Source organism: Pelodiscus sinensis, chromosome 3 (assembly GCF_052426305.1).
Source record: "Pelodiscus sinensis isolate ZL-2025 chromosome 3, ASM5242630v1, whole genome shotgun sequence".
Classification (NCBI taxonomy): domain Eukaryota; kingdom Metazoa; phylum Chordata; order Testudines; family Trionychidae; genus Pelodiscus; species Pelodiscus sinensis.
In genome coordinates this window covers 189,934,907-189,954,807 of record NC_143054.1, presented here as the reverse complement: position 1 = coordinate 189,954,807, position 19,901 = coordinate 189,934,907, and the positions used below count along the sequence as shown (strand labels likewise).

Sequence of the window (19,901 nt, the reverse complement as noted above, 5' to 3'; positions counted from 1 at the left end):
CATAGATTACATCACCACCTTTTAATACTTTTGAGTCCTGTAACAGTCACACAATTATCTTGCTTATTACAGGAATTACCTAGATCATCCTGTTTACCCATTTTTAAAAATGGTGTATTAGCTTTCAGTCCCTGGAACTTCCCCACTGCTCCAAGACTTATTGAAAATCAACAGTAATGGTCCAGCTATCTCTTCAACCAGATATTTTAAAAATTATTCAGGCAAGTTATGTGGATCTGTTGATTTAAAAATGTCTAACTTTGGTAGCTTCTGTTTAACATGCTCCTGAGACGGCAGTGGAAGGGAGAGTGTTATATCGCCATTGATGAGCTATGGCAACAGATTTTTCTCTAGTACAGAATAAAAATATTTCCTGAACACTTCTGCCTTTTCTGTCTTATCCTGCAGGGGTAGCAGAAAGGTAGTGGTCTGTAAAAATAGTGTATTTCTGAATTGTTTAGACTTGGCTGGGAAATGAAATAGGAATTTTAGGATAAAGCATAGTTTGTTTTAAAAACAGTCTCAGTGTTTGCCTACCGAACAACACTTTGACATATTGCATATTCAAGAGTTATTTTTTTCACTGTAAATTTCCTAGCTGCACATTCTTTTCTCTTACATTGATGTAAATCCAGACTCCGTCTTCTCTGAAAGCAGAATTTGCGCCATGAAATTTATATACCCCAATCCATCTCACATACTAATAGGTTACATGCACTTTGTTCTATTCCTGTATAGGTAGCTTTCTGTCTTCCTTCTCCTGGACTCATCAGTGAAATCATTAGCAGTTTTCAATCTGGATACATGCTTGGCTAGTGGGAAATAGTGCAAGGTACCTGCAGACAATTAAATTAAGATTGCTATAGTTATATGTAATTGTTCTGTGGTACCTGTCTCTCACTGAGTATTCTTTACCAATAACATTAGGATCCTGAAGAGTCCCTGAAATAAATTTTGCTATCAGAGAGATGGGCTAATAGCCAAAAGAAACAAGTCCTTTGTACTAATAATGGCTCTGCATTTAATGGGGATTTCAGAGATACAGGGATTCTGCCGGACACATAACATGGTTGTTTAAGGGGAAAAAAACCCACTTCATTCAGCAATTGGAGGAACTCAACCTGGAAATTTTCTGTTCCAACTTGTTAATGGAAGGGAGGGAATCGGTGTTTTACAAAGGTATAGCGTAGCCCTTTATATTTGCACTTTGACTTTTTTTTTTCTAGATTTGTCTCTGACAATGAGCTCATTTGGCAGGAATAGTTCATTTAGCATAACATATAGAAATCAGCAAATAAAAGTTTAGTGTGGTGTAAGTTTGTAACCAAATTGATACAGTTCTTCCAGAAGGGAAGGCAATGTGATTCAGGAGAAAAACAGTTACATTTTTATCAGTTGTGCATTGTTTTGTTGCAAGTGTACTGTTTACGGAAACATTCTTTACTTTCTATGCTTCCTCCCTCCCTGAAGAAAGGCAATCCAAAAGTTATATTTAAGCTAGTCTCTAAGCTAGTCTCTAAGCTAATACCATGCTTTTTGTTTTTCTTCTTCTACATCTCCATACCTCCACTTCATTCATATAAAAATTCTTTATTCAACTGAGTAAGTACTCTTGTACTTTAGAGATAAGTCTGTATCTTGCTTGTGCCTGCCTTCTGTTGTTAATATTATAGTTATCAAGGTAAGTGACAACCTGTTTTTAAAGTGATTAAAAAAATCCCAGTCTAATTGCTATATGGTACTGTGCTTGGCAAAGAAGCAGTTGGAAGTTTGTGACTTGGAAAATAATTGCCTCCTATTGGATATTTTTACTGCAGATGCACAGCCTGCATTTTTAAGTCCTTAGCTGCTTTTTTTTCTTTTGCACATCAGTTAGGAAAAGCAAAACACATTGTTTTGTACTTATTGTTAAATTTTATTCAGCAATAAGACCAACGTTTTTCATACTTGGGTGTGTATGAAAAATTTGTTACCTGTTTATTTATTTGTAAAAAGCTGAATACACATAGCATTAGATCAAGGCACATACAAGACTGGCCAAAGGGCGTACAATGCACTTTGGTTTTCATTTGCAAAAATAAATGGTTTTGGCAACAAAAAAGAGTGGCTTGGGGTTGAAACATTAAATACTGCACAATTCAATAGGAATTGTTATCTTACAAATTTATTATGACGTTTCTGGAAATTTGTGACCATAATGGGCAGTATTCCCGACTGTAGTGGAAGAATATTTAGATTTGGAAGAATTATGATTGGAAGGTTTTGAATTTTATTGGCAAATGTCATTAAATGTTGATTTCACTGTGCACACAAACTGATGAAAAATATTGGCATTGATAATAATCAAAATTTACGAACAGGCAAAGTAAGACAAATGCTGTTTGAGAACTTTTTAGTATTTGATGTAAGGATATGTATTTTGTAAATAATTAAATAATTTTCTGACCCCCCCCCCCCCCACCATCCCACTATTGTTTGGCACACATCCTACAATGTCTTGGACCTATGAATATTTAAATGAATAAAATATTAAAATCAATAAAAACCATAAAAATGTTTAGAACCCCTAATTTTGCACAACTCTGAAAATTTAAATGAGATAAATTTGAAAAAAATGCTTTAGTGAACATTGATATTATTGAAATTATAAAATCAAATTCTGCCAAGTATTTAATACACTTGATGTCTGTGTATGTATATATGCTTAGGAAGTAAGAACTTTATTTCCATATTAGCAATTGTACAATTAACCATTTACCATCATGCCTCAAAACTGGCTGAGGCCTTATTTTAGTCTTGTTCTTATTGATATGTTTTCTAATGTGTGAAATTATCAACATATTTTCTGTTCAAGTACAGATACAAATACCTATTTTATCACCTGTCCATGTTCTCCATGATAAATATCTTACTGATTTTTGAGAACTAGTAATTAAATTTACCCTTTAATTTGTGGTGGTAGTGTATTCTTGAAGCCTTAGGAGGAGTTTCAGTAACTTGTAGGACTCAATTTTTCATTTTCATGTCAATAACTTTAGTTTCATGCAGATAATAAACTGGCTTATAACAATTCATTTAACTGTCGTTAAAATGGATATATCCAAACAGCTGATGTTGCCCATTACCACGAGCGTTTTTGTTTATTGAGTATTGTCGTGGTTTACAATAGAGTTAAAAACCCAACATTATAGTTCTAAGAATTTTTGCAACCACTTTTTCATCTCCTCAGTCTTCCAGGTTTAATATTTTATTAATATCAAAGTGAAAAATGGCCTGTGCTTATACTTACAAGGATCTTAAATGAATGCAAAGTCCTGATTGTTCAACACAGCAAGAAAATTCACTTTCACAGTCAACAAGTCATCTTACTCAGTAGAACACAAAGGTTAAATGGTCTGTAACTTCATTATTAGCAAGGAAAATACAGTACAAATTACTAAAAAATACTAAAATAGAGAATTGTGGTCAGGTATCCCCACTACATTAATTGCAGGAGTAACCTGAAATTGGAAACTTTTAATAAAAAGTTCTTAAATATAAATTATATGGCAAATGTACAGTACATTGCTTTTTTCAATCTTTTAATCCAGTGTTTTGCAGTAGAACAGCAACGTTTACAGTCAGTCTTTCCTTGTTGGAAAAACAAACCGAAGTCCATTATTTCCTTCAGTATCATGAATGTGAATGATCTGAATCTGGTATGCCACTGTCTCTGTAGCTCCTGTTACTGCTGCTTTCACTGTGGTTGTTCTTATACAGATTCATTCCATTAGGTGGGAATATGGTGTGTATGACAAACTCCTCCTTGGACACTTGGTCGTTATTTATTGGTATCATCTGAAAAGAAGTCTCCCTGATTTCTAAGATGGAGTTGTCTTTCTTAGTTCCAGCTTCAGCATAGTCGTCCTTTCTCCTCCGTCCTTTGCTGTACGCACAGTTCCTTGAAAACAAGGATCCATTTCTGTGGACATACCAGCACACTAGTGCAAGTAATGCGATAGCCACTAGGGCCACTGCACCACCGATGATGGCAGCCAAAGGTAAATTAGAATTTTTGTAAGGCTCTTTCTCTTGCTCTCGGTTTAGGGTTGTTGTAGGTTTGTACATCTTCAGAGGTGCTGTTTCAGTCTCTATACAAACAGGGGTTTCATCAGACAGATAGATGTTGCTGGTTTCCATGGGAACCATACATACACGGTATGGTGACTCTGGTTCAAGGGCTGTAAGTAGGTAGTCACTCCTATCTCCTGTAACTATGGTTTCAGTTATAGATCCAAAGGCAGGACTGTGGCCCATTTTAAGCCAGCTCAGTCTTAAAGCAGTCATGGGTAGTGCAACTTTCCAAGAAATATGAATGCTCTCAGTACTTACAGATTTCACAATAATTGTAATGATTTTCCGTACTGGACTTGCTGTGGTTCTGTAGTGTCTGTTGAGACTGGGAGTCTTTACCTCTGATTGTTTGGTCACAGAAACGGGCCAGTGCCCTTGGGCAGGGTATAATGTGTTTGGTATTGCAGTAGTAATTTGGATGGTGCTTACAATACTATCATCCTTACAATCAAATAGCTCTGTGTTGAGATCCTTGATAGCCATTCCACGCACTTTCTCTGGTGCTTGACACATCAGTCCACGTACATTGACTTTTAAAGGCATTGACTGAAGCCAATCACGGGCCCATTTCATTTTGCATCCACAGTACCATGGGTTGTTTCGAAGAAACAATTGAGTTATGTTGTCCAGATCATCAAATATACCCTGAGGTAAACTGCTTAGATTGTTATTGGACATATCCAGTCGATACAACTGCCTTAGGTCAGCAAAAGCATTAGGTGGTACACGATTTATATGATTTTCTTGGAGATAAAGCTTTCTTAGGTTTGTGCCTGGCAAATTTATGGGAGCAGCTATAAGGGAATTGCGGATCAATGACAGTTCTGTTAGATTGACTAGATTCATGAAGACTTTGTCTCCTAATCCATGATTGTTTAAAAGATTTCCATCTAAAACCAGACGTTTTAGATTAGTAAGATCTTGAAGGGACACCTCTGAAATGGTGGAAATACGATTATCATCCAAGCGTAGCTCTTCTATTGTTTTAGGCAAACCCCAGGGAATGGTGCTAAGGTGATTTCGAGAGAGAAAAAGTAGTCTGAGATAGATGTTGTCCCGGAAAGCTCCATCTTCGATACTAACAGCAGAAACTGAATTATCATCCAAATGCAATTCTTCCAGATAGGGAATTTGTGACAGAGAATCGTAAGTAATGGTCCTTATATTATTTTCCTGCAAATGCAGTTCTTTAACATATTTGGGGAGATTGGTAGGGAATTCATCTAAACTGTTGTGATACAAGTATATTCTCTCTACCCTAAGTAAGTTTTTCAGGTCAGAAGGAATCCCCGCATTATTTATTTGATTGTTCTGAAGGTAGAGAGTGGTAGCATCCTGTGGAATTCCTGTAGGAATGGATGTCAATTCACGATCATTACAATAAATGAAACCTGCATCACAGCGACACACCGATGGGCATGATTTGGCACTGACACAATGAGGTGCCATTTTAAGCAACAGCCCTATCTTAGTCCAAATTAGGAAGATGTTCCAAGTTACACTGATCATGGTCAGGAACAATGAGATTTGTACAGGCTAGTTTTCTGGTCTTCAACAACCTGGAAAAAAGAACAATATTATACAGATTACTAGTCAAGGAAATACCACATTGAAATTACAGAAGACATCTGGAATGTTTTATCATTGTGAACTTTTGAGTTTTAGCTCAACTGCAGGAACAGATCACTTTACTTGGATTTCTTATGCTAATTGTGCTTAGTTAGTTTATAGATTTAATAGTATACAGTAATTTGAACATAGTTGGGTTATGTTTGATTTCTACATTATTTAAACAGGAAGCATCCTTTTCACAAATACTACACATTCTACATGTAAGGAAAAGGGAGAGTTTGTCCTGAGATGCCTTCTTTCCCATCTAAGATATTTATTCATCTTGGAAGCTCACTTCAAAGCAAAATCTTGACAAATTTTACATTCAGTTCATGAATACTATCTTAGATTAGTTGAACAGTATGTAGCTCCCTTAGTCCTTCCATTTTACATGCCAGCTCCAGAAGTTCTGAAGAGCCTGAAAAGACCTTTTCTATAGTCAGCATGTGAACAAAAGAACAGTGACCAAATACAGCCTCCTCAGTCCTTGATCTGCCCCATGATGTTGTAATCAAATACAAAGAAAGTAATTATTTTTATTGATGCTGCTGCCCATGAGATGTTCAAAAATAACCAAAATGTACTAAAGTGTGAGACTCAAGGAGCTGGAATGTAGCTTGGGAGAGGTTTAACATAACTGCTAGAACTACCCTTTTCCAGATGATTGGATGGAATATTTCATTTCATGCTTAATTTAGAGTTTAAATATTTGTCATTCTCAAAAGTCTTTTTACTAAGCAGTAGGCTAAAGAGCGACTATTTGACAGGTTTACCGACATTCTCACATCTTATTGATTTAAACTGTGCAATGGAAACTATACATGAACTGTTAAGATTAAAAGTGGACTCTGGTAATATCTGTACATTCTACTCAAGTAATTAACATTTTTATAACTAAGACAAAATTCAATTATCACTGTAGTTAGGGTACTGAAAAATAAGATCACCTATACATTACACAGATTTCTTTTGCAGATTTATTTACTAATTGTATTTTATGCTCCCAAACTAAAAAAGAAATAAAATTATTTATCTTACCTTATTTAAAAGTACGAATAAACTTTTTGCTTGTAGAAATCCAACAAACATACATTTTTCACTAAGGAAAATGACTTTTGGAGTCTTACAGTTTATTCCATGTAGCTGGTCTTCGCTGATGTTGTTTACTCAGTTGATTGTTGTTGGTAGTAAATGCTTTCTGATTAGTTCCACTGTATTCAGAGAACATTCCAACGAAGATTTATCATGGTACATAAGCACACCAGATTGTGGAAAAGAAAAGCTTCAAATTTCTGTCACTATGCAGGAATGATTTCTATTTTTCCCCTCAAATAAAGTCTGTGCATGAAGAATCTTTCTTCTGTTGGTTTTTTGTAAAGCCGTTATCAGAAATTGCTTTCCTTGTATTTCTTACAAACTCTTCTGTGTAGCATAGTAGTCAACGATAGTAACTTCAGCTCCACATGATAGAAATCATTCATTATTCTGAAAGCTGAATGATGATAGCCTCTTCAGGAGGTCAAAAATAAAAGGGGGAGGAGTTCTGTCCAAAATTATCCAAGTATAAACTTTGAACAGTCGCTACATTCTGATAAATCCATATCTGCTGTAAAAGAGCTGCTTTCAACTTTCACTTCTGAACACTTGTTCAAAATTTCCAATGCAGAAACTATTTCCTCATGCTCTATAACCAGATGAGTTATTTTACAATCGGTTGTTTTCCTTTAATTTGATATTTTTCTGAAGAAACAGGAGCATGCTATTTCCTTTCAAAACAAAAAAATGCCTCTTGTAAAGTGTCCTCTTTAAACTGTTAATTTTCTGTGGAAGTAAGCAGATTTTAATGAATAACAGTAATACTGGACACTCACATACAAAGAAATGCTGAATTAGAGTTACATTTATTATTTACATAACCTATACATCTTATGGCCTTGGTATGCTGGGAATTCAGCAAAATGAGTGGAACTGCTAACAGTCAGACATTCTGCCGTCCCATTTCTCGGGATTTTACTTCAGCTATTTTATTTGCTAGTCTCTGCACAATAGTAATTGAAATCCACTTTAATCAACAGACTGTAGAAAAATTATGATGTATATTCTATTTGATTACAAATATCTCTGTTTTCATTCTTACTAAACTGAGGGAACAGGTTAGTCTTCTTGGTTTTACAAAATGACAAAAATACTGTTGACTAGTTACTGTATGACAGGTGGAAAGGCTGGGGCTAAGTACCATGTCAACATTTTACCTCAATAACAGAAGCAGTATTTCCAAATTGTGTGACTACTGAGACTTTTCGCAATATTTCATCCTGCAAGGATGGAGAGATGATCATGGTTGTGGTATATGTTTTATATGCAATATACATTAAAATATGGAGTACTGTTAAAACTGTAAGCTATTTAATTACTTTTGAAGCATCTTGCCATGAGGTAATTACTTAGATAATTATTTAGAATTGATGCTATGCTATAGCAACACAATTATGATTTCTGCTCCATTTTAATAAGCTGAGGAAATGTAGAGCTGCTTTTAGTCTATCATAAAATATTACCTTCAATCAAGAGATCTGGTTAAGTATTGTGGAATATTAACATTTAGAAAAAGACAAAAAAAGATACTTTCGTTCTTGGGTATTAAACATTTATTCATGTATTTTCTGAAATCTATAGACACCCATCTTGAAGCATTCTCTTAAGAGCAATACAAACATCCACTGAGGAGAAGTGCTAGGTTTGTAATTGTTTTAATTCTAGGTGTTTTCTTTCTCTGTGCATTTTAGCAATTGACTGTAATAAAAATATTGACAAACGTGGCTACTGATTGCAGTGGTACTGTAAACTGTACAGTATTGGTCCCAGGATAGTAAGAGAGACAAGATGGGTAAGGTAATACCTTACCTTGGACCAACTTCTTTGGAAGAGCTCTTTGTCACTTTCACCAACAACAGCTGGTCCAAGAAAAGATATTGGATCAGCTTGTCTCTCTAAATGTGGCTAGTGTTAGAATAACAACGTTAGAAATATTTTTTAACTTAAATAGTGTACTGTTAAGTATTAATGCCTGGGTACATTTTGGAAAAAAGAAAAATATAATTGCTTATATATCTTATGACACTACTAACCTGTGTTGCACATTATTGTAAACTAGAAAATAAATATAAAAAAATCCCAAAGAATCTTTCCAATCAAATAATACCTGCAAATGTTTTGTTTTATATAACTTCGTTGGCTGGTATTCATAAATTTGTCTAGGCTCCCAGTGAGTGTCACTTAGGGGCTACACAGTTAATTTATAACATTGTCCATGAAGATCTTTCACCTGATGGTTAATGTTGAAAACAGGACATAGATCCTTTGCTGAACTCTGGTGAGAGATTCTGGCTCTAAGAAGATGACTCTGCATCTGACACAACCGGGGTAAGGCAATGTAGTCTACATAAAAACGAAATCCCAGTGGAACTCATAAAGTTATGATAAGGGAAAAGTAGCTTTGAGAAAAGGGGGCGTATCCTGGTAGGGTGGGACTTGAAAAGGGGGAAAAAGTTATTTTAAAATGCTTTTGAAGTCTGTACTAATTAAAACTCTTTTCCCAATCCATTAATAAAAAATAGGATATAATTGCTTTTAAGTGGTAAAAATGTGTACCAATTCCTTTCTATCCATTTACTCCTGGGCAGGGGGGCGTTTCCTCTTGGGGGTGGGGGGCGGGTTATAAATGGTGTGAAGAAAATGTATTTGTTTTTACTTTTTCAAATTCTAAACTATTTCCTCTTTGATCCATTTGACATGCAACAGCTTGTTTATTGCCTTTATTGTACTACTGGCAATGTAGGATTAAACTGAAAACCCTAAAGCTCATTAAGTTCTTGGAATTTTTTATCCCTTCTCTCAAAATTACAACAAAACAAAAGAGAGGGGTAAAATACTGGTGTCTTGGAGAAAAAGGCACTGTTTCAAAAATGTGGATTAAGTGCATACCCCCTCCTCCCTTTACTTAAACTGAGAATAGTTTTCTTCAGGATTTTATTCTGTTTTATATCTTGCACTTCCCTTTTACCTCTGAAGCTATAGTTGGAAACAATGTGTTTGCATATCAAAGGCTGCAGTGATCTGTCTACACAGAAGAGGGGAATCCTGCTGCCATACTCAGACTTCCCTCTTCTTTAGCTGTCTCTACATTTTCCCTGACATCAAGTCATTGTAGCGGAGCCTGCAAGATTAAAAGAAAAATGACCCCCACTGGTACAGACACTGTGGCCAGGTTTCCACAACATCCAATTGGGAGGTTTCATGGAGGCATGGTTTTGAAAGAGGCTATTAATTTTAGGGGTTTGGGAGAGGGAACCCTGAAGAAAAAGAGGGAAAGCTAAAATGTAATCTTTTTCTAAGCATTTTTTCTCAATGCATAAACCAGTCTCTGCTAACAAAAATAATATATCTGAACAATTATGAACAGAAGTTTTAACTGCACTTAATATTAAAATGAGTATTTTCATGGCCCTTGCTAAAATAGCAAACCTGTTCCTTTATTGAGACATTATTATCTGTGCATATGTAATACAGCTACAGATAATGTATGCAAAGTCTTCTGTGTACTTATTCCAACAATGGCTTTTCACTGGGGCAAGCAAATTGCACAGAGATCTTATGTTAAAATATTCAAAGTAACTTGCATTGTATAAAAAAAAGTCTTGTCACCACATTTTCATCTTCTAAAATGGAAACATCACATGAGAAGTTTGTAATATATCTCTAGTTGGACTCCCTTCTGTAGAGGTGAAACGTAAAAATATTGAATTTGTGCTGGAACACTGTCTGAACCAATGCTAATTTTTAAAAAAAAATCACATCACTTTCTTCTACACTTTTCTAAAAGTTGCATAAAGTCTAGAATTGTTTTATTTCATGTTAAGCATGACTTCAGTTTAAGTTGCCAAATGCTTTTTTTTTTAATTAACCCTGTGTTCTATGGAAGGAATTTGGTCAGCATAAAAGCCTGTGATTTATTTCCCTCTAATATCTAAAACGATGGTTTGATAATTTGGTAAAGGTATTTTTAAGCTATAAATGCAACCAGGATGACCTCTAGAATTTACTAAGCTTTTGAGTACAAATTTGATCGTGGAAAAATTTCAATGTCACAGTATCATTTACTTGTATTTCACTATTCTAAATAGATATATTATAAACCTGAAATGGGTGAGCAGCAAAACAAAACATGGATTTAATGTAACTTGTTTCTTATTGCAAAAGTGATTGAGTTGTCTATTGTATACAAGACCAATTTAGAAACTTGGGTTAAATAACTAGTTTACAAAGCCCTTAGCTGCTCTTTATAAAAAAAAAAACTTGAAAAAGTTGTTAGAACATACAGTTCTCAACTGTATTTAAAACAAAGTGTAGGCATTGTTTTCTTGAATGTGCTACTCAGACTTAGTTAATAGCAAAATGCTTTTTAAGCACCCTGTCTCGTAATTGAAATTTCCACGATCATCATATTTCAGAAGGTGCCCCAATCTTTTGTTTAATGCTAGGCAAGCAGAAGGACCTCTAACTATTCTCATGAGAGCTAAAGAATTTAAGGTTTTGCTGAAGTGGAACTATATTTTGGTTAGGGTAGTATCTTTTCCTTTTAAATAAGGTTTTTTTATTTGGCTTATGGAAAACCAATTTTAAATGTGCAAAACTGTTTATTTCCCTCCCTCACCCCTGCCAAAGGCTTATAGTGAATGAACCTGATATTGCTGTAATATGTACTTCTAATGGTTAACACAAAATCAGGTTTCTTTTAAACAAAATGAAATTTTTGGAGACTATATTAGCCTTAAATTGATTGGAAATGGATAGTGATTATAATAATTACTTTTTGCCTCTGTTGCATGACATAAATTAAAAAGAAAATCAGTATTCACTGAAGTGGATGAAAATTGAGACAGGAAAAAACTTGGGCTGTTTTTTTTCAGTTCTGACTGAACTTTTCAAGCCAACAAAAAGCCAAAAAGTATTTTTTGTTATTATTGACTTAAATAAAAATTGCAAGCTTGCTGCTGTTGGATTGAAAAGTTCAGAGTATATTAGAAGTGTACTTATTCAACATGAATTTTTTTGCCTTACTTTTATGAAGCTTACAACTTTAATAGGTACATTTTAAAACAGAAAAAGTAGCACTCTGAAGGACTGAGAATTGTACTCTCTGGGCTTAATCTAATATGGCTTCTAGGTTTTCTTTTGCAAAATTGCTTCTAAGGTAACTTGTCCACATCTGAAGTGAAAGAAGAGAGAACAAATGCTGCCATTGTCTCCAAGTAAAACCAATTTTTTCCCTTATTAAATTTAAGTGGAATAGTCTATGGAAGGGCTTTAACAAATGCCTGACACAGAAGCTGAGGAATAACAAAAGGCAAAATATATAAAAAGTACTGTTTACCTACAGAAAAGATTCAATGTTTTGTTTCTTTCCTACTTAGAACAGCTATTGCTCTTCTTAGTTATTTGGTTTGGTAGTTAGTGATGGATTAAAGTGCTCTCCAATATATAAAAATTAACCTGTTGACCATGTTCAAGTAGTTATGTGGTCAGAGTTATTAGCTCTTAATGGGAAGGCATATTGTGTGGTACATATCTTCTTCACTAAAAGCTTTTCACAATAACAGTCTACTGTGATTATTTCAACAATTTAGAAAAATAAGTGTACATGCTTGCTGTATTAATGGTTGCCAGGCACTAGTGAAAATGATAGCTGCATTCTTCGGCAGTGAGGAAGTTAAGTAAAAAAGTAAGAAATATTAGCTGTTAACATAAGTGTGTCCTGCGAGGAGGAGAGAAAGATGGCCCTCTACCAGATAATGGCATTAAAATTATTTTAACAAACACTTATTTGGAAAGACATCACTGCCTTAAATCATCAGTTAAAACTAAAACAATTCATTGTAAAGATATAAAAAATAAATGAACCAGAGATGTATCTTTATTTGTTCTTGCTGTAAAAAACACACATTGTCTTTCTGAAGATTAAGGCTTGCTGTGAGTTTACTACAGAGTTTTTGCCCACTGGGGGGTGATACACACTACAAAAAGTCTGCTTTCAAGAGCCACAAGTCAGATGTTTTTTGCTGCTGTCCAGTTTTCTCTGCTTTAATTGCAACAAAGCCTCCTGTTGAGAGAAACAGTGGAGGCCTCCAAGGGTAAAAAAATCACTCTTTGAAAGATTTTACTGAACTTTACTTCCCATGTTGATTTTATTAAGGTGGTGTTTTATCTGGTCATTCTCAGTGAGAATGCGATTAGAACTAGTCTGAAGTTAAGAAAATTTGAGCCATCAATTTAACATTTTATAAATGGGGTTTGTGACAAGGCGTTATAACAGTGTCTGGAAGAGGACATGAAATAGAGGCTGTTTAGGAGTAGAATAATTTTGATTATCTCAGATTATCAATAATGGAATTAATGTAACTGCAGAACCACTTATTTGTATTTTCAGTGAATGGGCTTTTTATAAACCAGGACAGTATGATGTCCAGTAAATTCTGTTTCTGAAATAGTTTAAAACACAGGTGAGGGCTTTTAAACTGAAGTGTGATAAAAGACTTTTGGAAGAAATTAAATTAACCTTAAGTTTTTCTGCTTGAGGGAGAAAAAATTGACCTAACAAGTCAAGTCAGTCGGGATATGGGACATATATTGGCAAGAAAAATACATATGGACATTTGTTTTTAGAGGATTTTTTTTCTCTAGTTAAATTGATATTTGCATTTTTCATCCTGCCACAAAGAAAGGTTCATTAAGACTCCATATCCTGAGGCAGTAGGTGGTGGTAACTGGAATTTCTATCTGTCTGGGCAGTATAGCCTAGAAAAGAAAATGGGGCTAAAGATAATTAATAAGCTTATTAAAGTGAGACAGCTGCAAAATTTTAGCCTTTTTTTTTAGACATGGTCTCATTTAACCCCTGAGAATTTATGGTAGAGAAGGGATATCCACATTTTTAAAAAATGTTCAAGGGCTATATCTTGAAATCAGTATGACTTAATTTCTTTGAAAGAGCAACTTGAATTGTGGAATGATTCTGCATTTCACTAGTATTGTTACACAGAAACTGTTTAATTGTAAATTGTGAACTGACCAGAATTAATTCCTTAAAAAAGGCAGAGAAGTGACTTCTATGTTCCAACCAAAGTAATAATCTATGGCAAACAATACCCTTCATTAATTAGTTAATTATATGCATTCATTGTCACTGTAATATATTTGTAACACTCTAGCAACTGTACCTTAATGTGTCAGAGATGTGCTCAAACTATTTGCAAAGAGTAAAAGTCTAATTTCAGTAAAGTATCTAAACTACAAATAGCATTCTTTTTCCATAGCATATTGCTAATGCTTTATTGACTTAAGTCTTAGAATAATGCTAGCTGAATCAGAAACAGTTTATATGGATGATAAAATATCCCCGGGATGTTAAAACAGCTTGCTTATATTATGCAGTCTTGGGGGAAAATGGCAAGTAAAATTAATAACTTTCTGAGTTACAAGGAAAAACAGAGCAAAGTTTATTAAAACTAGACACATTGGATTCATAGAAAGGAGTATCAGGCAACTCTCATTCATACCCCCCCCCCCACCTTGTGGTTTCTAAGAAATTGGGGCCTGTTGCATTCTTCCTTTACAGGCGTACAACCATTTTGTTTAACATATAGTCCACTGGGGATCTTGTATGATGTATGCAATATTTTGGGATTGGGGGGGTAAATGGAACCCCCTCTCAACTTTTTCACGTTGTGAACGCATATAGTCATTGAGGAAAGCAGATTTCAATTGAATGGATAATTTACATACAGTGTACACCCAAAGGATTTTTTTTTTTTTACATAACAATATATAACAATCTGGTCCCATTGCACTTCCCTAAAGCTTAGCTTTGTTAGTTTGTCTCATAAGATTTATTGAATTACTATGCAGGTCACATATCACATTTGTCCAAGCTACGAATTTTGGCATTATATTGGGAAAGGAATATATTTTCAAACTGTATCCTCTCTATTGAATTAAACAGTTAAAAACTCACCAATTCCTTGTTTCAGAATTACACATTTGTGGGATAGTAATGCATGTTTTAAAATCTAGGTGTAGCTGTTTGTTTATCCTTCACAAAAGATTGTAAGTATACAGAAGCAGATCTAGCTGAGAGCAAGATATTTGTTCTTCATGTACTGAATACTCACGTAGTGAAGGATCATTGATTTCCTTTCACAGTTGTAAAAACGACTGTTAAGGGGATCATACCACACATGCAGTACTGGTCAAGCTTGGAAAATATGCTTTTTTTATTTTAGTGGGGCATCATGTAGTTTTTTTAGTTTGTGGTTAAAGCAAAACATTAGTCTCCAGCATAGTAATATTTGCAAAAAAATAATGCTAGTATGCAGATGGAAAATGGATTGCTAAATATGAACTATGTTTAAAATTAACTTCTATTTGTACAGCACCGTGGAAGGACATTGTAGCTTGGCATTTATCACCTCCATCCTGATCTCTGATAGTAAAAATGTGCCATGTTGCACTTGAAATATCAGCGGGGAAGAAAAATATAAACTTTGGAGGAAATCAGGAGAAATCAATGGAAACACTTACCTGAAAGACGAGAAAAAGAATTGCTATTTACAGGAACAGCCGTTATTCCACTCCGAATGGTTATGCGAAGTAATAAAAGCCATTATTTCATGTCCAGTATCAACAAAAAGCAGGAGCAGCTAATCGGAGCTATGAGATGAGCTTACACTGTGTCCGATCGCTTCTGCTACGCTGGGAAGGAATGAGAGAGAAAGCATTCCAGTTACGTGCACGGAGCCCACCTCAAAGTCTGAAGTTAAAGCTTCACCTAAGAGTGGTTGAATAAAGAGGTGATGTCATAAATGGGCAGGTCTTATCTTGACTCTTGTTTCGTGAGTAAGTGGGTGTGCAGACCGACAGGGAATGTGCATTACCAACACTAGAGGGAGTAGAAGGCAACTGCAGCGCAGTCTGCCAAACTTGAAAATCTTAGGCAGTACTACTAGTATTTACCAGATTGGTTACAAACCTAAGACTTTTAAGATTTATTAAAAGTTAAGTGCCCTTTACAATTATTATATTTATTAAAGTTAAGTGCCCTTTAAAATTATTATATCTGCAGAATCTGATTTATAACACTACAGAAAGGGTGGGTGCATTTTTTATTTGGGTAGATATGCCTTTTCAGAAGAAAATGGGAAATGACTGTTCTTACTCAATGAAAATAAATGTTGTATTTGTAAATGAGATGTAATTACCTAATGAAGGATAACCACATCTTTGAATCTAAATGAAGAATAAAAATAAAATAAAATATGAACAGCATTGTTTAGATAAATATTTAAATATAAACTTCTGAGAAACTGTTCCATATTCGAGAGGTATAGATTTCAAATAAGATGTTGATTAATAGATTTTATTTCCCTGTTCTCTGTTTCATATTTTTACTGTAAAACAATTAGCGATCTCTTGCTTGAGATCTGCTGTTTTTAAATTTGTGGCTAATGTAGATTTGGATTTCTAAAGACTCAGGGAGAGCTTTGAAGTAGTTAACTGTTCAAAAATGGTTTTTGTAGGTATAACAAATGCTGCACTTCATGAAATAAGGCGAGGCTCTCAGGAGAGAAGTCATTCCTATGTAGAAACAAATTGGTTTTTTGATTGTGCTGATTTCATTCAAAAACTGTAGGCATGAAGTAATTCATTGATGAACAATAAACAACTGCAGGGACCCTTGGGAGGTCATGTTGACATAGGGAATCATGAGAGATTATTCATCTCTAGTTTTGAATAATGTTTCCTTAAAGGCATTAGTGTTTCAAAGTCCATTTAAAATCAGTAATGATGTAATTTTTGTTCTTATTATCCTCTAACACACCTATTTGAGATGCTTATTTTAGTTATTAGGAAATTCAGATGAGGACATTGTGAATACTCATATCTTTTTAATTCAGTGATAAGTAACATTTAGAAAATCTGCTTAATTAATTCCTACAACATAGTTTCATTTTACTAGTAGCTTATTAACTTGCACAAGTGCTATTTGATTTAGCATAGTTGACATTTCCCTTTGTCTTTTTAAATTTCCCTCACAATGTTTGTTTCTTTGAGGCCAGTCAATTGTTGTCTCCCACAAGTATTGGATTATATTCTCTTCATTAGCGTCATTTAGTTTATCTTGTCTGCATGCTTGTTTGATATAGCAGTTTGACCCTGGTATTCACCAGCAGTACTGTGTGATATCAGAGTAGAAGACAAGCTCATGATAAGGGCTATGTTTGAGCTCAGTTGTTCAATGATTGCACTTTTTGTAGCATCAGAGGACAGCCCTACCAAGCTCCATTAAGTTCGTAATGGAACTCAAGGTTTATGGAAGCCACTAGGAACACAAGAAGTTATCAACTTAATATTTATATGGCTTAAATAAGGCCTAAGTGTAGAAGTGAACTTGCCTGTAATGTATTATTTTCCTGGAAAAAGATCCAGCAGTTTACTTCATACTACTTGAACATTCACCTTTTGGTATAATTAATTTCTTTAAAATATATTTCTTCATTAAAAATACTTGCTATGTTGATTTTTATGTAGCAAAATACTTGCTATGTTGATTTTTAGTTGAAACATGGTACATATTCCATTTTTTCTTTAAATATGGGAAGAAACAAGTCCTTGTAGGAATGTTGTCAAGCTTTAAGCAAATGAGAATATTCTCCTACGTTTCCTGAATTCCAGTCCTCATTTGAATATAGTAAAAATGTGCATTATTAAATACACAATGGCTTATAACTTTACGAATCAAAGCTTTGAAGAAAAAAGGGTTGAGATGATTACCCATTTAAAATATTTTTCGACATTCAGCTAAACAATTGACCATTTTTTTTTTCTCTAGGCTGACTTATTTGTTCACAGTCAGCACATTCCCCAGCAAGATAACAGCTTAAAAACTGTGTAATGTTAATTTTATCCATTAATAAAATCTTCCCAGTGTGCTAAATGAATTGAGCTTTGGCCTTAGCAGAGCTACTTATGCCCTCCTATGCTCAGCAGTTTATACGAAGGACCATTTAACTGTGTGTGTGTGTGTGTACGTGTATGTGTACGTGAATAGAGAGAGGCTATTGTAGTATAGTTGTCATGCAAAACAAGAGTATTGAACATGGTAATGCAAGCTAGAGTCTGAGTTCTGAATATTCTAGAAGTGTTTCTTAACACTGAGATTCCATTAAGATTAGAAAAGCATCTTTAAAACATTTTGTATTCCTAGAATCTCTGAAATCTATCCCAGTTTTATCAACAAGTTGTGATGCATGTTACAGCACATCAATATTATATCTTAACATGTACCTATGGGATGTTCATAAAAGATATAAAATGTACATTCAGCTATCTTTTAGCCTGTGAAGTCTGGCCAAATACTGAATGTAGTAGGAGAAATTGGAGTAAATCATGCTGAACAATTCCAAAGGGAATTTTAGAAATAATTAGATTTTAGCATCTCACAGCTGCCTTAGAATACTAAAACTTTTTTTAAAAAATGCTATAAAACTTAATTTTATTACTATCTTTTTGTTGAGACTCCTTAAATTTCTTGTTTTGAGAATCTGAATAGCACTTCAAATACTTTACACAAAAACTTGACTGTTAATCTAAAATGCAAAAATTCAAGACTGTTCTGGAATTCAGTTCATGGTAGTCAAGCTGCTCACCTGAGAAACAAGTATATGCATTGCAGATGCCTGAAAATTTAGAAATAGGATGAGTTACAGTTAGTTTCTGTGTAAGAGCTAAGTCTATACTGGCACTTCACAGCTCTGTAATTTTCTGGCTCAGAAAACCCCTCTCGCGCACCTCCCCTCCAAAGGTCAGCAAGTTACAGCACTGTAAAGCACCAGTGTGAACCAGGCCCAGCACTCAAGCTTTCACTTGAAAGTGTTATTGCAATTGTGCTTTGAACTGTTACGTGTGGACAAAGGCTAAGTTAAGAACAGCCCAAGATGGTAGGGAAAATAGTCTCCTAGCCTATACTTAGTGTGTGGAAATCATTGCAACAGGGAGATTAGAAATTAAACCTTTTGGCAAATCTGTAGGAAAATTATTTTTTGGAAGATATGTGGTGGCATTGTTAAGACTTAAGTCTTAGGTTTTTGAGGCTAAGAAGTCATACATTCAGAATAATTTGTAGTATATACTGTTCAAAACACATGTTGTACATGTTCATAATATATGCATGTATTAAATACATGATTCTGCAGACTCTCATCCATCTCAATCTTTTTGAATTAGCAACAAGCAGAAAGTCTCAGAAAGGTAGCCATGTTAGTCTGTCACTTTAAAAATGAGTGGCCCTGTAGGTAGGGTTGCCATATGATTGAAACAAAAATACCGAACACCCTGCCCTCCCTCACTGCAGCTGACTCATTCAGGGGTCTGTGCAGCGTTGACAGAGTTCAGGCTGGGAGGTGGTACTGGTATCATGTTCTGCTCCTTTTGCTCTGTGGATCCCATGAAAGCTCTGCGGTTGAGCCCCAGGGCTTTCGCAGGAACCCCGAGCTCTGAGTTGGGTCGGGACCCAGGGGCTTGCCCCACTGCACTGCATCCACCCAGTGCTCCTGCTGGGGAGTAAGGAAAGCCATGGTGCCCTGACCTCACTCTGCAGCAGAAGCGCTGGGCTCCAGGGAAGCTCCTGTACCCGAACCAAGTTCTCTGGCAGGATTGCCAGGTGAACCCCAGGAGGACATGAGATAGAACAGGTTGGGATGTGCCCCCCCCCCTTGCTCTGGCCTAGGGCCTCACAAACCTCTAATCCACCTCTAACTCCTCTTTCAGAAACTCAGTGAACTGATGTGAAATGGGGTATTAGTGGAGTCAAGCTTGTTGAGAGAGGTCCTTAATGAGCAGATCAGCTTTAAAGGCACTTTGGAACAATTTCCAGAGTAGCTTGTCCCAATTTAAAACAGGGAATATGTTAATTTGTAGTGACACTGAAGGAAAGAAAAGTAGCAGTTGAAGATGTAACTCGTTATCAGACTAACATGACAGTGGTAATGAATAGTATACAATCGTATAAAATGTTTTGCAGTTTATAAGCCTATAAATATGTGAAGTGAATCTTACTCCAAATT

General features: G+C 35.1%; 2 protein-coding genes across 7 annotated transcripts in view; one reads left to right on the top strand and one right to left on the bottom strand.

Moving 5' to 3' along the window:
- Positions 1–19,901, top strand: part of MACROD2 (mono-ADP ribosylhydrolase 2) — a 1,386,515-nt gene that overhangs the window by 192,543 nt on the left and 1,174,071 nt on the right. The window lies entirely within an intron of this gene.
- FLRT3 (fibronectin leucine rich transmembrane protein 3) lies at positions 1,506–15,608 on the bottom strand. Of its 2 annotated transcripts, XM_089776905.1 has the most exons (4): positions 15,361–15,608; positions 9,788–9,940; positions 6,763–7,545; positions 1,506–5,672 (listed from the first exon to the last, which is right to left on the bottom strand). In XM_089776905.1, exon 4 carries the CDS (start codon positions 5,620–5,622, stop codon positions 3,673–3,675), a length of 1,950 nt encoding a protein of 649 aa, XP_089633031.1. In that variant the 5' UTR covers positions 5,623–5,672; positions 6,763–7,545; positions 9,788–9,940; positions 15,361–15,608; the 3' UTR covers positions 1,506–3,672. The 2 variants fall into 2 exon arrangements, with proteins under 2 accessions (XP_089633031.1, XP_006114752.1); XM_006114690.5 differs by lacking the exon at positions 9,788–9,940.

Excerpts from the sequence above, each read along its gene's own strand:
- FLRT3 (XM_089776905.1), bottom strand. The coding sequence starts at position 5,622 with ATGATCAGTGTAACTTGGAACATCTTCCTAATTTGGACTAAGATAGGG.